The 17217-nt window shown below is 44.6% G+C and overlaps 1 protein-coding gene across 1 annotated transcript in view; it reads right to left on the bottom strand.

The window, feature by feature from the left end:
- The window catches only part of NEDD1 (NEDD1 gamma-tubulin ring complex targeting factor), a 198654-nt gene that overhangs the window by 8305 nt on the left and 173132 nt on the right, over positions 1–17217 (bottom strand). The window contains exon 14 of the mRNA XM_082254862.1: positions 2044–2110. Coding sequence (XP_082110988.1) covers positions 2044–2110 — 67 coding nt within the window. The remainder of the gene's footprint in view (positions 1–2043; positions 2111–17217) is intronic.

The raw sequence follows: 17217 nt of genomic DNA on the forward strand, positions 1-17217 counted from the left end.
TCATGGAGGGAACCCACACAGGCACAAGGAGAACATGCAAACTCCAGGCAGGTAGTGGCTTGGTTGGGATTCAAACCAACGACCCTAGTACTGCTAGGCGGAAGTGCTAACCATTTAGCCACTGTGCTACCTCCCAAAATTGGAACCTATGCTTTTCTCTCCATCAAGGGCAGAAGGGTACACTTTCCACTAAAGACTGAATAAAGGGAACCAAAACATTACTAAACAGACATTCACCCTTAGTTTAAGTTTTTTTTTTGCCAGGGAGTTCTGCCAGACCATCTACAGAGAAACCTAAGGCTTCTGGAAAGGGCTCCATTTGTTGGGGCACTTAGGGCCCCCCAAATATTTAGCCATGTGCTTAGCCCACGTTGCAGCAATAGAGGGCTGCGTGGCCACTCCCATCAGAATAAAGGACACCTTTAAGAGGGCCTCCAACCTATAGTCCGATAGGTCCTTGAAAAACAGAGCCCCATTCACAGGAACAGTCCAGGTCGTGTTCAGGTTACATATAGCGGGGCCCACCACAGGAAAGTACCACTTTTTAAGCAGAGCACACTAACTCCATACACAGGGAAGCTTACTGATCTAGTGGCTAGTGCAGCTCTTATGAACAGCATCCCACTCAGCTTTCGCCTTATGTTCATCAGCCATACCCACAGAGCGGTCATCAGGGTTTGGTATTTACCGCAGTGGACCAATGTCCTGGATCTGTACAGCTACTCATGCTATGCAAACTGCCTGTCAAGATAAGCACATGTAATGCAGGGCTGGGTTCACAGCTTTGTGTTTTTCCAGTGTCCATCGCTTGGAGGCAAAGCATTACCCATTGGTCTAAGAATTAGCCTTCCTGTGATGTGCAATAAAGAGATGAGCATTACAGTCAGGCAATCAGCATTTTCAGAAGGAAATCTTAAACAGCAGCAACCAACATATTTCTCTCATAATGGTTTTCTGTTAAGGCTAAAAATAAGGTATGTGAACAAAAAATAGTAAACTGATGACCCAAGAGCTCCAAGGGGGAAGCCGCTTCTGAATATTGAGATCAGGTAGCTTTGACATCACACACTGCCCTTCACAGAGAGGATTCTATTGGACTACATTCCAAGTAGGTCTGACCTCGAGGAGGCCCTGTAGAGCCCTACAGCATTCTGAGAAGTTTACATCCCAAAAGCTTGGGATTGTCTTGGAATCGCATAGGAAGTACTCAAATACATGAAGAAAAGCTTGAATGAGGGGTGATGCTTCGGCTGGTCTACTCAGCATGTATTGCTCATTTGAGAATGCATGCAAAAGCCACTTTTGAATTCTCCAGTGGTTGAAATGTTTTGTACTTAATGGCAGCTTTTTTCTACTACTGTGCCAAAAACTTGCTATTCTGGCATTCACCCATAACGACAAAGTACTGATGGATAAGTAAGCTTCTTCAAAAAAAAGTCTACAGAAAATTACTGAAAAGTTCAAAAAAACATAACCTTTTCTCAGCAATGACAACAGGTCATTGTTCATGGACTCCCAGGAACTTGCATAGCTAGGCCAATAAGTCATGAAAATAATTTCCCTGAATTGAGAAACACTGTCCTAGACCTGCTAAGTGCAAAAAAACATGTTGCTGTACAGAAGCCACACTATTTAAAATAATCCTATACTACAAAAAGCAATTTTATCTACATCACACAATGTTTTTTTAGTAGTGTCTACATGCTGTGAACTGAACCTTTTTTTGTGGCAGCACACGCCAATAAAACATTAAGTGAACTGCCTACAAGCTACTTAGAAAGCAAATCTATACAATTTCTTAATAACAGGTTCTTTCACAGCTGCTTATATTAGACTTTATTAAGACAATACTTTTCTCCAACAAATGCTGAGCCGAGAAGTCTTGCTTTCTTTGGCATATTTAATACTGCAATACATTTTGTAATTGCCTAACATTCAGCATTCTTTTTGCTTCCTCAATGTTCAAAAAACAAAAAAACAAAACAATTCATCAATAAATTTTACATGTATTTAGGTGTATGAACTACGTTTCTGTATACATACCGACTGCAAGTGAAATTGCTTAATCATCTCTACTTGTAAATTGACAATATCTCTATGACAGGCTTCCCTAGAAAATAAATAAAATCATTTGGTCATTATACTGTATATATCAAAACACTGAATATACATGGTAAAGCTTAGTTTTCAGAGATCTGTCAATAGAGGCTTTAAAAATAAACCCCCTGATTTAACAGTTTCCCAAAATGGTTACATTCAAGGCAAGCCTCTGTTGATAAAAGGTCGGAGTTGTCAAAGTGCTGACAGTGGGGAAAGAATTTGATACCCTGCATATTTTGTAAATTTGCCCACTTACCGTATATACTAGAGTATAAGCCGACCCGAATATAAGCCGAGACCCCTACTTTAAGCACAAAAAAGTGGGAAAACTTATTGACTCGAGTATAAGCCTAGGGTGGGAAATGCAGCAGCTACTGAACCCAACTGGACCACCATGAGACACAAAACAGGGGCTGTGGGCATAGTACAGGCATTGCACAGGTCATGTTAAGGGCATGGTACAGGTCAGGGCACAGGTGATGGTACAGGTCAGGGCACAGGTGATGGTACAGGCATGGCACAGGTCATGGTACAGGCATGGCACAGGTCATGGTACAGGCATGGCACAGGTCATGGTACAGGTCATGGTACAGGCATGGCACAGGTCATGGTACAGGCATGGCACAGGTCATGGTACAGGCATGGCACAGGCCAGGGCACAGGTCAGGGCACAGGTCAGGGCACAGGTGATGGTACAGGCAGGGCACAGGTGATGGTACAGGCATGGCACAGGTCAGGGCACAGGTGATGGTACAGGCATGGCACAGGTCAGGGCACAGGTGATGGTACAGGCATGGCACAGGTCAGGGCACAGGTGATGGTACAGGCATGGCACAGGTCATGGTACAGGCATTGTATAGGCATGGCACAGGTCATGGTATAGGCATAGCACAGGTGATGGTATAGGCATGGCACAGTATGTACAGGCATGGCACAGTAGGTATAGGGATGGCACAGTAGGTATAGGGATGGCACAGTAGGTATAGGGATGGCACAGTAGGTATAGGGATGGCACAGTAATTACAGGCATGGCACAGGAGATGCAGTGCTGTGGGCATGGTACAGGAGAATGTCCTGTACCATGCCCGCAGCACTGCATGAGGAAATGCAGGGGCTGCGGAGGCGTCTCGCTTACCTGTCGGTGAGGCACCGTCTTCTACTTAAAAATCGCGCCACCCGGCGCCGTCATACGTCACCGCAAATGCGCCGCCGATGCTCGGGCGTTCGGCTATTCTCGGGCATGCGGCACATGCGCAGTGACACGTCGGCGCCGAGCGGCGCCATTTTTAAAAAGACACTCCAGTCAGTGACTCGAGTATAAGCCGAGGGGTGCATTTTCAGCATGAAAAAACATGCTGAAAAACTCGGCTTATACTCGAGTATATACGGTACAAAGAAATGAAGCATCTATAGTTTTTATTATAGGTGTGTTTTAAATGATAGAGAGAAAATCAACCAAAAATCCAGAAACACCACCACATGATACAAATGGAGTTGCGGTTCAGTGAGTAAATGAGTAAATTAGGTATTTGATGCCCAAGCAAAACATGACTTAGTACTTGGAGAAACACTTGTTGGCAAGCACAGAGGGAAGACATTTCTTGTAGTTGGTTAGCAAGTTTGCACACATCTCGAGAGAGATTTTGGTCCACTCTTCTGTATAGAGCTTCTTTAAATCCTTAAATTTTCTTGGCTGTCACGGAACTCCCTCCATAGTTTTTCTATAGGCCACTGGCCCCTCAATCGGCAAAGTCGGAACTGTACCTTTAGCAGAGAAACAGCTCTAAAGCATAATGTTTCCACCTCCGTGCTTGACTGTAGGCATGGTGTTCTTAGGGTCATAGCCAGCATTTTTCTTCCTCCAAACATGTCGAGTCGAGTTAATGCCAAAGAGCTATTTTGTGGTCTATTTTGATCACGGCACTTTCTCCCAATCCTTCTACGAATCGTTTAGATGTTCATTGGCAAACTTCAGAGGGGCCTGTCCATGTGCCTTCTTGAGGGGACAGGACCATGAGGGTGCTGCAGGATTTCAATCCATGACAGCGTATTGTGTTACAAATGGTTTAGTGACTGTGGTCCCAACTGCCTTTTGGTCATTCACAAACTCCTCTCGTGTAGTTCTGGGCTGATCACTCACTTTTCTCATCATCCTTACCCCATGAAGTGAAATCTTACATGGAGCTCCAGACCGAGGGTGATTAATGGGTATTTTGTATTTCTTCCATTTGCGAATAATGGCTCCAACAGTTGTCTCCACACCAAGCTTCTTGTTTATGGTCTTGAAGCCCATTCTAGCCTTGTGCAGGTCTTCAAACTTGTCCCTGACGTCCTTTTGACAGCTCTTTGGTCTTGCCCATATGATTGTGAGGCTTGAATGGAAAAAAAGATTCTGTGGACAGGTGTCTTTTATACACATAGCGTGTTGTCACTCGGAGCACCTTCTAAAATTGATAGGACTAATCTGTGTACCACTTGAGCACATTCTGTAGCCAGTCTGTGGGAGCCAGAATTATTGTTGGTTGGTAGAGGAACACATTTAGAACATTTGTATCATGTGTTTTTTCAGAATTTTTGGTTGATATTCTGTCTCTGATTTAAAATACAACAAACTATGGTAATTATAGACCCTTCATTTCTTTGTAAGTGGGCAAACTTAAAAAATCTGCAGGGGATCAAATAATTATTTTCCCCACTGCAGCAGTACATGCATGTAGGGAAATGTATCCAAGGAAAAATGCTCAGAATGTAGACTGCTTGCGTTCTGAGCATTTTACTCTGGGCACACACTGCCCTAAATTTAAGTACCACTAGCTCCTCAGGTCAAGCTGACAACTTTGCTCCCAAGTGGCACACGGTTCCTAATCAAGTTTCAACTAGAGTTCGAAAGTTAAAAGTGATACTAAGAACTCTGGTTTATTAAAAAAAATTTAGTTTTTCATAACTCAAAATAAAGTACCTTCTATTGCTCTTAGAATAGGGAAGCAATAGGCTACTGCAGCTGTCTGTCACTTAGTAGGGAAGAGGAATCCAGGGCATTGCTTTTCAGGTACTGTTTTTCAATAGATAAACACTGCCCTGGCTGGGAGCATGTATGCATAAATACCACGTTAGCAGCGAGCTAGCTAAAAGACACAAACAGGGAGGCAGGTGCAGCAGTTTAGGGACTAGCTTGAAAGAAAAAAATAAATCCAGGAAGAAAATACATATGTAAATCTGGACTTTATCAACTAACAGTTAAAAAAAACAAAAACAAAAAATAGGATTTTTGACATACCGTAAAATCCATTTCTCTGATGGTCATTGACTGACACAGCTGCTGTCATTCTTGATCATTGGGTTATACTGCCCCCTACATGAGTAGGAAACTAGGCAGAAAAAAAACTTCTGGCTACACCCATGGGCAGTTCCAGGGGGTATACTCCCTCTCCCTGCTATAGTCACTCAGTTTTGTTACAGTGTCAGGAGAATATTAACTCCACAGAGGGGTGGGTGCTGTGTCCTTCAATGAACATTCGAGAAATGGATTTTATGATAAGTCAAAAATCCCATTTTCTCTTTCGTTCATTGATGGACACAGCTCCAGTCATTCTTGAACATAGGGACTTCCCAAAGCAGTGTCAAACATGAGGGGTGGGAAACAGCAAAAAATTCCCAAAGCTAAACATTAGCCAACCAGGCAACAGGGGCTCAACCAAAACAACTGGAGCTTACCTGAAGAAAATACACCCTTAAAAGGGCTCAGGTCCTCTTAACCGCTTGCCGACCGCCCACAGTAATACTACTGCAGCAGAGCAGATGGGCTGCATCCAGTCATGTAGTACTACGTGACTGGAGTGCTTGTGATTTCGGCGGCATGCGCAAAAATATGTAGCAGAAAACAAATTGGCCTAAAATGTTAAAAAATTGATTTTTTAAAATTTTTTTGGGGGAATGTGCTATAGCAGAATGTGAAAAATATATATATTTTTTCACAATGGTCGCTCATTTTTTGTTTATAGCGCAAAAAATAAAAATAAAAATAGCACAGGTAATCAAATACCACCAAAAGAAAGCTCTATTTGTGGGGGAAAAAAAAAGGACGTAAATTTTGTCTGGGTACAGCTTCACACGACTGCGCAATTGTCAGTTAAATTAACGCAGTGCCAAATGGCAAAATAGGGCCTGGTCAGGAAGGGGGTAAAACCTTCCGGGGCTGAAGTGGTTAAAGAGCAGCCTTGCGGCCAAGGAAGCATCCGCAGATGCCAACACATCCACTTTATAAAACTTTGTAAAAGTGTACACCAAAGACCAGGTGGCCGCCTTGCAAACCTGCGTCACTGACACCTGATGACGGAAGGCCCAGGAGGCACTAAGCACCCTAGTAAAGTGTGCCTTGAAAGGGTAAGGAGGTACCTGACCCATGATGGAAAAGACCTGAACCACCGTCTGTCTGATCCATCTGGAAATGGTTGCAGATGAAGCGGACAACCCTTTTCGAAGTCTATCCGTGAACACAAATAGTGTCTGACTTCCTTAAAAGATTCCATAGCTGTCAGGTACACCCTTATTGCCGAACCACATCCAAGGCATGCAAGGCAATTTCCTTTGGATGTTTAGGACTGGGACACAGGGAAGGCAACACAATGTCTTCATTCAAATGACACTCAGAGACCACCTTAGGAAGGAATGACGGACAGGGGCGAAGCACCACCTAAGCCTTGTCAATCACCAGATAAGGTGGACAGGGTAACGTCGCCAGTTGCGACACCCTGCACGCAGAGGTGAAAGCCACCAAAAAGGCCACCTTCCGGCACAGCGTAAGCAGGGGAATCTTACGAATATTTTCAAAGGGAGGCTTCTGTAGAGCTGAAAGCACGAAATTAAGATCCCAAGGCGGCAACGGAGCCCACACTGGAGGAACCAAATGCTGGACACCCTAACGAAAAGTACGTACCAGGGAGTGCGTGGCCAAAGGTCGTTGGAAAAAGACCGCCAAGGCTAATACCTGTCCCTTGATGGTACTCAAGGCTAATTTCTGTTCAATCCCCCGTTGAATGGAAGGTTAAGATCCGAGCCACCGATAAGGAGGGAGAATGAACCCCAAAAGACTCACACCACGCAATCTACGTCTTCCACGTATGATGTAGATCTTCCTAGAAATAGATTTCCTAGCTTTTAACAGTGTAGGAATCACCAATTCAGATAAACCTCTATCCTTTAGCACCTGGCGTTCAACAGCTAAGCAGTCAAGGCCAGCGACTGTAAAGCAGGGTGGAAGATCAGTCCTTGGGACAGCAGATCCTCCCTGAGAGGAAGCGTCCAAGGAACGCCGGTGACCAGCCACACCAGATCAGCGTACCAAACCCGGCGAGGCCAAACCGGAGCCACTAAGATGACCGAAATCCCTTCTGCCTCGATCCTGCGTAGAAGCCATGTCAGAAGCTTGAGAGGAGGGAAGGTGTAAATCAGATACTGACCCCACGGGGCCACCAGTGAGTCTGTGGCATCCGCCAGAGGATCCCTTGACCTTTCTGTTGAGCCAAGACGCCAACAGATCCACCTGGGGGGTGCCCCATCGGAGACACAGCTGATGAAACACCTCCGGATGAAGGGATCACTCCCCTTTGTCCAACACCTGCCGAATGAGGTAATCCGGCTGCCAATTTTCCACCTTGGGAATGTGCACAGCGGAGAGGGCTGGAATGAACTGCTCTGCCCACCTTAGAATGCCTGCTACCTCCAGAGCCACCAGGGCACTTCTTTTGCCCCCTTGGTGATTGACATAAGCCACGCACGTGGCATTGTCCGATTGAATGCGCACAGGGCATCCCTGAAGACGCAGTCCGATCGCTCGGAGCTCAAGGACAATATTTAGTAGTCTGGACTCTTCCAGCGTCTATATCCCCGAAGCAGAATGCTTGTTGAGGACGCCTCCCCAGCCGCACAGGCTGGCTTCTGTGGTGACCACTGTCCTATACAAAGGGAGGAAGGATTTTCCCAGCCGATTTGCTGAAGAAGCCACCATATCTGGGACTCCTTTGTGCAGCCAGATCTGACTGCCCGAGACATGCGGAGTCTTGTTCCATTTTGTCAGAATCTCCTTTTGCAGAGACCTCGTATGGAACTGCGCAAACAGAACCGCCTCGAAGGTAGACACCATCAGGCCAAGCACCCGCATGCAAGCCTGGAGGGATGACCATTTGTTGGACAGCAGGAGGCGAATTGCCACCTGCAATTTCTGGAGTTTGTTCAGAGAAAGGAGCACTCTGGCTACGTCCAGAGTCAGACCCAAATAGTCCAGCTTTGTGGATGGAACCAGGGCAGACTTCTGAAAATTCAGAATCCAGCTGAACTCCCCCAGAGTTCGTATTGTGATCCCAGGTTCTCCACCAGAGCAGATGGAAACACTGCTCGCAAAAGGAGATCGTCCAAGTAGCCCAGTACCGCAATCCCCCATTGGCATAGCAAAGCTAGCACTGTAGCCAACAGTTTTGTGACGACTCGAGGAGCGGAGGCGAGACCAGGGTAACGCCACAAACAGATAATGCTCCCCTCCCACAGAAAAGCAGGGAAAACGCTGGTGATTGGCACACATAGGAATGTGAAGGTAACCATCCTTGATATCGATAGAGGCAAGAAAATCCCTCCGACGCAGGGATGCCACCACTGTTCGAAAAGACTCCATTCTGAACTTCCGTACCCTCACAAAGTTTAGCGCCTTGAGGTCCAGGATTGGACGCACCTTGCCTTTCTTCCTGGGAACTGTGAACAGGTTGGAGTAAAAACTCTAAAAACATTCCAAAGTCGGAACCGGGACAATCATCCCTTGAAGAACAGGTCTTGTACCGCCCAAAACAGACCCTGTAACCGATCTGGGGACAGGTGCAGGTTGGAAGGAAAAACCTTTGGGGACAAGAGCGAAACTCGATCTTGTAACCGGACCAAATAACTTTATGGACCCACTTGTCTTGTGCCAGGGAAGTCCACAGGTCTGGAAACCAGCGAAGCCATCCCCCCACCCCGAATACGGGTGAGAACGCACCTTCATGCTGAAGGAGCCTTGTCCGCAGGTCTGGAGAAGCCCGCTCTCGGCTTGCCAGACCAAGTTTGTTTGGAGCCACCAGAGGAGGCCCTGAAAGGCTTTGAGTCCTTGTCAGTCGACCGAGGGACAAAAAAAAAAAAAAAAAAAAAAAAAACTTAAGAGCCAAGAAGGAAGGTCCACGTCCACCACAAGGTTCCTTACCCTTAGTAACCTGTTGAAGAAAGGTACAGTCCCCCCCCCCCCCCAGAAGGACTCCACCTGAATCATGGTTGCCTTGTTCAATCTGGAAACCGGAGGGTCCATCACCGGTGGCACAGTCCACTTCTTAAGAAGGGACTCCTCATAGGGGTAACGCCTAGTAAAGTGCTTAGGAACCTCACGGGGAGGCTTTGGTCGTCCCCACTCTTTAACGACAATTCTGTAATGAAGGCAGGGAAAGTAACCACCTTTGCCACTCTGGATGGCTTGTGAGTGGCAAAGGGTACCTGCGCCTTCGCCGCAGCTTCAGCTGCGTCCTTCCTCTTCAGGGTGTCACGCACAGATACAATCAGTACATCTACCAGCGCCTTTTCGTGCATGGTCGAAGACGTGGAGGACTCATCCCTCCTCACTATGAGAGGATTCCAGGCGCATGGTCGCAGACCCAGCACGGTGACCCATGTCTGCAGAGGCCGGATCAGATTCAGGATTTGATAAGACAGATGAGGTGGGGGACACTTTCTGTAAGCCCGTCAGCCCCAGGCCGCCTCCACTTGGTACACAAGGGACTCCAGGACCACAGTCAGTACATTGATGGATGGTTGGGACCCGGAGGGCCCGCAGCCTCAGAGAGGGATCAGGTGGGGAAACAGGCCCCCGCTAATAACCAGGGGGACCCCACAAAAAGTCAGGAGTCAGCACCAGGGAATAAGAAGGGGCTCCCACCGCCAAAATTGCCGCCCACAGGGCTTTACTGTCATGGCTGCCGCTATTTGCATTGGTAAACCACAAAAAAATGGCCATGTATAGAAACACACAGGCTACAACAAAATGGCGGCGACAAGGCATACAGGAACCCAGGCCTCAGGACAGATCTAGGCAGGATGGGGGGCCCTGGGAGGAGCCCCCACCAGGTACAACCACCCCGCACAATGGATCGTCCAGCCGCCGTTGCACCGCTTCCCCGGCCCCCATCGCCAGTAGCGCCCTGCCCCCATCCCAGGAAGGTGGCCAGACCACCAAAAAATACATCCCCAGCATATGTGGAGGGGGGCAGCATGAGGGACTTGACAAGAGGGGGGGGGGGGGGAGAACCTGAGATCCAACTGTCCCAAGGAGGGGCCCACGAACACCTCAACACCCTCCAGGGATAGAGGGGGGACAGCTACTTCCCATACCAGGAACCAGGTGGGCACCACTTCAGACAGATCCTCACCATCGAAATTGGGGGGCTGGCAGCCAGGAGGAAGGCTGCAAATCAGGCCGAGGCCAGGTCGTATGCGACCTCGCAAGACGTTTAACTCACAGGGCCAGCCCCTGTCCAATGGGTCTACGTCGCAGCCGACCTAGCACTGGATCTAGATTATCCAGCCCGGCAGTTGATTAGAGACCTCACAGAAAAAAATCCAGGGAGGAAAAAGTTTATCTACAAAATTTTGCCAGGACCAAAGATCCCAGCAAGGAACTAGGTCCTTACTCCTGACTAGGCAGAAAAAAAAAAATGAGTGACTATAGTAGGGAGTATACCCCCTGGGACTGCCCAGAGGTGTAGCCAGACGTTTTTCTTCACCTAGTGCCCTACTCCTGTAGGGGGCAGTATAACCCAATAGTCAAGAATGACAGGAGCTGTGTCCCTCAATGGACGAAAGAAAAATAAGGGTTTAATACCACTTTAAAGTTGAGAATATGCAGCTGAGGAGTGTAACATTTGAATAAAAAAACGTTCTTTTGCCCAGAAAGGGCAAAAGAGGTTCACTTTAACAGAAAAAACTGTGCAAGTGTTTTTTTCTTTCATTCATAACAGACAAACTTGAAAATACAAAACAGGTTGGTTTGCTACAGATCTTAAGCTTGTGTTAGCAGTTTATTCTTAACATTTGATTTGCCATGATAAAATGTGCTTCATGTCAATATAGACTGATGTTAGATCAAGTTGCCAAAATGTTTGTTTCATTGCATGAAGCTGATAATTAATGGTGTGTTGTTAATGATTTGATAAAAGCTCAATCCCATGGGCACATTAGCATCGTAATTTGAGTTGCAGCATTGACAACTGATTTTAGTTTCAGGAGCACGTCTGTGGAAAGCTTCTCTCTATACATCTACAAATTTGGCTCACAGGATTTTACATCCAACAGCTGGTTAGAATTCTGTTCAGAACAGTGCACCCCCCTTCCCCCCAGTCTGGTCACGGTTCATAAAACTGGAGAGGGTCACAGACTGCCACTGTCAGTTGCTTTTCCTCTAAAGAAATTTGAGACATAAACCCATCTGGTAGATTGCCTTAATATAGTATGAAATCATGAGACTTTTCTAGGTGGTTGTCAGTAAAATAATGTATTGGCTTAAGACACAAGTTTTAAATAGTTTACAGCTAAAGTGAGTTTTTACAATTACCAAACCTCCTTTAACCATTGGCAATTCTGTGAGATACAGCACTGCCTTAATTTAACTGAGAATTGCGCAGTCATGCGATGCTATACACGAATTTGTAATTTTTTTGCCCCCGACAAATACCTTTTATGTTGGAAGTATTGGATTACCACTATGGTTTTTTATTTTTTCCTGCGCTATAAACAAAAGACCGACAATTCTGAAGAAAAAAAAAAATTATAATATATATATATATATATATATACACACACACATATACACACACACACACACACACACATATATACACATACATACATATACAGTGCCTCGCGAAAGTATTCGGCCCCCTTGAACTTTGCAACCTTTTGCCACATTTCAGGCTTCAAAAAAAGATATAAAACTGATGAAGTGGAACGAAATTTATTGGATATTTCAAACTTTAACAAATAAGAAACTGAAAAATTGGGCGTGCAAAATTATTCAGCCCCCTTAAGTTAATACTCTGTAGCACCACCTTTTGCTGCGATTACAGCTGTAAGTCACTTGGGGTATGTCTCTATCAGTTTTGCACATCGAGAGACTGAAATTTTTGCCCATTCCTCCTTGCAAAACAGCTCGAGCTCAGTGAGGTTCGATGGAGAGCGTTTGTGAACAGCAGTTTTCAGTTCTTTCCACAGATTCTCGATTGGATTCATGTCTGGACTTTGACTTGGCCATTCTAACACCTGGATATGTTTATTTGTGAACCATTCCATTGTAGATTTTGCTTTATGTTTTGGATCATTGTCTTGTTGGAAGACAAATCTCCGTTCCAGTCTCAGGGTCTTTTGCAGACTCCATCAGGTTTTCTTTCAGAATGGTCCTGTATTTGGCTCTATCCATCTTCCCATCAATTTTAACCATCTTCCCTGTCCCTGCTGAAGAAAAGCAGGCCCAAACCATGATGCTGCCACCACCATGTTTGACAGTGGGGGTGGTGTGTTCAGGGTGATAAGCTGTGTTGCTTTTACGCCAAACATAACGTTTTTCATTGTTGCCAAAAAGTTTGATTTTGGTTTCATCTGACCAGAGCACCTTCTTCCACATGTTTGGTGTGTCTCCCAGGTGGCTTGTGGCAAACTTTAAACAACACTTTTTATGGATATCTTTCAGAAATGGCTTTCTTCTTGCCACTCTTCCATAAAGGCCAGATTTGTGCAGTATACGACCTCAGCTGTAGATCTCTGCAGTTCATCAAGAGTGATCATGGGCCTCTTGGCTGCATCTCTGATCAGTCTTCTCCTTGTACGAGCTGAAAGTTTAGAGGGACGGCCAGGTCTTCGTAGATTTGCAGTGGCCTGATACTCCTTCCATTTCAATATTATCGCTTGCACAGTGCTCCCTGGGATGTTTAAAGCTTGGGAAATCTTTTTTGTATCCAAATCCAGCTTTAAACTTCTCCACAACAGTATCTTGGACCTGCCTGGTGTGTTCCTTGTTCTTCATGATACTCTCTGCGCTTTAAACAGACCTCTGAGACTATCGCAGTGCAGGTGCATTTATACGGAGACTTTATTACACACAGGTGGATTCTATTTATCATCATTAGTCATTTAGGTCAACATTGGATCATTCAGAGATCCTCACTGAACTTCTGGAGAGAGTTTGCTGCACTGCAAGTAAAGGGGCTGAATAATTTTGCACGCCCAATTTTTCAGTTTTTTATTTGTTAACAAAGTTTGAAATATCCAATAAGTTTCGTTCCACTTCATGATTGTGTCCCACTTTTTGTTGATTCTTCACAAAAAATTACAGTTTTATATCTTTATGTTTGAAGCATATATATAAAAAAACATTTTTAACTTTCTGCGATAAAACCTATCCAATAAAAAAAAAAAAAAATTGAAAAATGTCTTCATAAATTTAGGCCAATATGTATTCTGCCTCATATTTTTGGTAAAAAAAAATCCCAATAAGCGTGTATTGATTATCTGCAAAAGTTATAGGATCTACAAAGTATAGGGAATTTTTATTAATTTTTTTTTACTGGTAACGGGGGCGATCAGCAACTTATAGCAGGACTGTGATATTGCGGTACACATTCTGACACCATTTAGGGACCAGTGATAAGAATACAGTGATCAGGGCTAAAAAATATGCAAGGTCACTGTACTAATGACGCTGACTGGGAGGTTATCAGGGGCAATCAAAAGGTTAACCGTGTTCCTAGCCTGTGGGAGGTGCTTTTATGCATGTGCGCCCCCCTACCCGGAAGACACGTGTTCTGGCACAGGGGTGCAACCCTGTAGTAGTAAAACTGCTATAGGGAGGACCTTAAGTGGGTAATACCCTTGTAATGCTCTCACTTCATTAATCGAAGTGAACACTGGGTAAAGGGCACTGAGAAATTAAAGAACCTTTTACAGTTCATGTAGGTCATAACTGAGCTCAAGTTTTTTGCATTCAAAAGGGAGATTTAGGGGGGGGGGGGGGAGTGTATAAATGCACATGTTCACACCAAGTCGGATTTATAAAACATTTAACAAAGAAAAATTAAGCAAAAACAAAAACTGAAATGAAGCCAGACTGGTTGCTAGGAGGCACAGCTCATGGTCTACATTTTATCAATGAACCATAAATGTGGCCACAGACTTAACCCCTTCATGTCTGAACACAGTTTTGAAACTTTGATGCGTTTGTAAAACTGTATATATTATTGCAACTACTAAGTGTATCCAGGTGAATTACACATCTTTATTTTTTGGACAATTTTGGCTTTCCTTTGGTGGTAAATGGTAATGGATACCTCCTAATTTTATTAGCAAAGGAAAACAGGCACAAGAAAATACATTTCTGTAGATTTTTGCTGTTACCATAACTACCAAAAAAGAACCCAAAATCAATTCTTCTGCTCCTGACAATTGCAGCAATATGTGTATGTTATTTGTTGTTTGTACCTGTAGCAGGGCCCAGAAACAATACAAATTTACCTTTTTCTTATTTTACCTAAAATACTATGACACAAACAGTTATGGATACCAATTTAAAAAAAAAAAAAAAAAAAAAAAACATTTTTTAATCCTAAATATAATACACTAACCTTAACCTAGATCACACGCTGATCCAGCTATATTTTCTTTAGGCCCCTTTCACACTTAAGTGGCGCGATTTTACCGCGATTTTGACACGATTTTGAAAGCAATGGCTATGGCTCAAAACGCAATCAAATCGTGGCAAAGTAGTGCAGGAACTACTTTGAAGTCAGTGCGCCTTCAAAACGCACTGATATGAATGGGGCTCATTGAAAATGATGGAAAATGACTTGTCATGCGATTTTGCGATCCAAAATCGCGGGACAAGTCGCACTAGTGTGAAAGGGGCCTTAAACACATACTTACACATTTCTCCTCTAGTAAAGGGGAAAATATTAAATTTACATTTTCTCCATTCAAAAAATAGAAAAAAAAAAAATAAAAAAATGGGGACGGACTGTACAATGACTAATCACTATAATGGCCAATCAGAGGATATCCCAATCTTTAGTACAGGACCCAGTGCTCTCTGTGCTGGGAGCGTACCATGTAGCCCATTCCCAGTATTAACACTTCTGTGAGGCTGCATATATGCATACATTCAGAGGGAAGGGGGTTAATATTCTCAACCTTAACCTAAGGTTAACTAATCAAAAGAATTCTAAAATGTATTGTTAAACAGTCAAAAAATTTTTTGGTACAATATCCACCCAAACAACCTCAAGTCTCGTACAATGGTATAGCAATGAGTAGAAAATGTCTAATGAGGTTTTCATCTTCATGCTATAAAAGTTTACCAAAATGTGAAAGAACAACCCACTGAAGAATGGTAGTGGGATTGTTCCTGGGACTATTTCAAAAAGCTGATAGCTGCGTGATGGTCAATTACTCCGATCACAAAAAGAATGCCAAAAGCAAAAACTTGATTCCTGTACTCGCCATAAAATCATTTTCCTTGAGTTCATTGAAGGACCTAACCAAACTGTGTCACAAACTGGTTTGATGCAGCCACCATCAGGAGCAGGACACGGTGCAACCTAAAACAAAAAAGCACACCTACGGGGTGGCCTAACCCCCTATATGCAATATAGGATCTAGTTAGTAGTGAGCAGAATCAGGACAATAACTCAGACAGCCAAAAAAAGACTAGGAGGGTGTGTACTTCAATGAACTCAGTACAAAAATCACATTTCCTTTACTGCTAAATGAAGAGCTCAGCCAAACTTTATCATGGATGAGACATCCCAAAGTAATGCCAGAAAGACAAAGGGGCCCAAAAACAAAAGAGCAGAGAACCAACCCCAGGCAGTAAAACTAACACCTGCAAAACCTTCCAGCCAAAGTTAGCTTTAGCTGAGGCAGCTACAGCAACTTTAAACTTGTTAAAACTTGGTGTGAACTGATAATCAAGTAGCCACCTTACAAACCTGAACATCAGAAGCAGAATGATGTTAAGTCCAGGACATGCTCAGTGCTCTAGTAGAATGCACAGTATTCGGGAACAAAGCACTATGGCCTAAAAGAGCGTAAGCCTTCCACGAATCCACCTGGAAATGGTGAAAGTCAAGACAGCTTGACCTTGTCTAGGACTGCCTGGAATAAATCAGACTTTCACACAGAGGCTATAGCCAAAGGATTTACTCCAATAGCCCTGTCCACACCCAGGCAACGAAGAGCCACGTCTCTCAGGTGAGGGGGACAGCCACAAGGAGAGCAAGATTTCTTTGTGAAGGTGAAAGGCCAACACCACCTTTGGCAAAAAAGACAGCATAGGATAAGTACCACCTTGTCCATAGGATGAAGTACCACCTTGTCCTTATGCAACATCAAAAAAGGCTGCTTGCAGGAAAGAGCAACGAACTTAAACACCTGATGCAATAAGGTCAAGAGGGGAATCTCTTGGATATTTTTAAAGGGAGGCTTTTGTAAGGCCGACAAAACTGAGGTAAAGGAGATGCCAATCAAGTGAACCCCTGGATAAATAAAAGGCTAAGGGACATTGGAAAAAGAAACAGCCAAAAGCAGAGACCTAGCCGTTAGCTTTGCTGAGGGCTAACCAACAATCCACTCCCAGATCAAGGAAGGCCAGAATGTGAGCAGCCAAAAACTTGCTGTGATGAACCCCCAGAAACTTTCAACAAGCAAAGCAGGCCTCCCAGGGGTAACAAAAGATTAATCAATAAGTGGATTTCTGGGAGCCAAGCATTATGTAAATAACAGCGGGGGACAGCCGTGTCCTTCAGCCCCTGGCTCTCAACAGCTAAACCATTAAAGCCAGGGACTGTAAAGCTGGGCGGAGGACTGGACATTGCAAAAGATGAGGGCAAAGCGGGAGACACTAAGGGACATCTGTGACCAGTCGAGCAAGATCTGAGAGAAACAAGTCCCCCTATGCCAATCTGGAGCCACTAGAATGCCCTCCTACACTATCTGGGGAAATAACCGAAGGAGCAGCTTCAGAAGGGGTATTGTAAAAATCTGAGATTAGTCTTGCCGTCAGAGCATCCA

The sequence above is a fragment of the Pelophylax lessonae genome (genome assembly GCF_965119305.1).
Source record: "Pelophylax lessonae genome assembly, chromosome: 4".
NCBI lineage: Eukaryota > Metazoa > Chordata > Amphibia > Anura > Ranidae > Pelophylax > Pelophylax lessonae.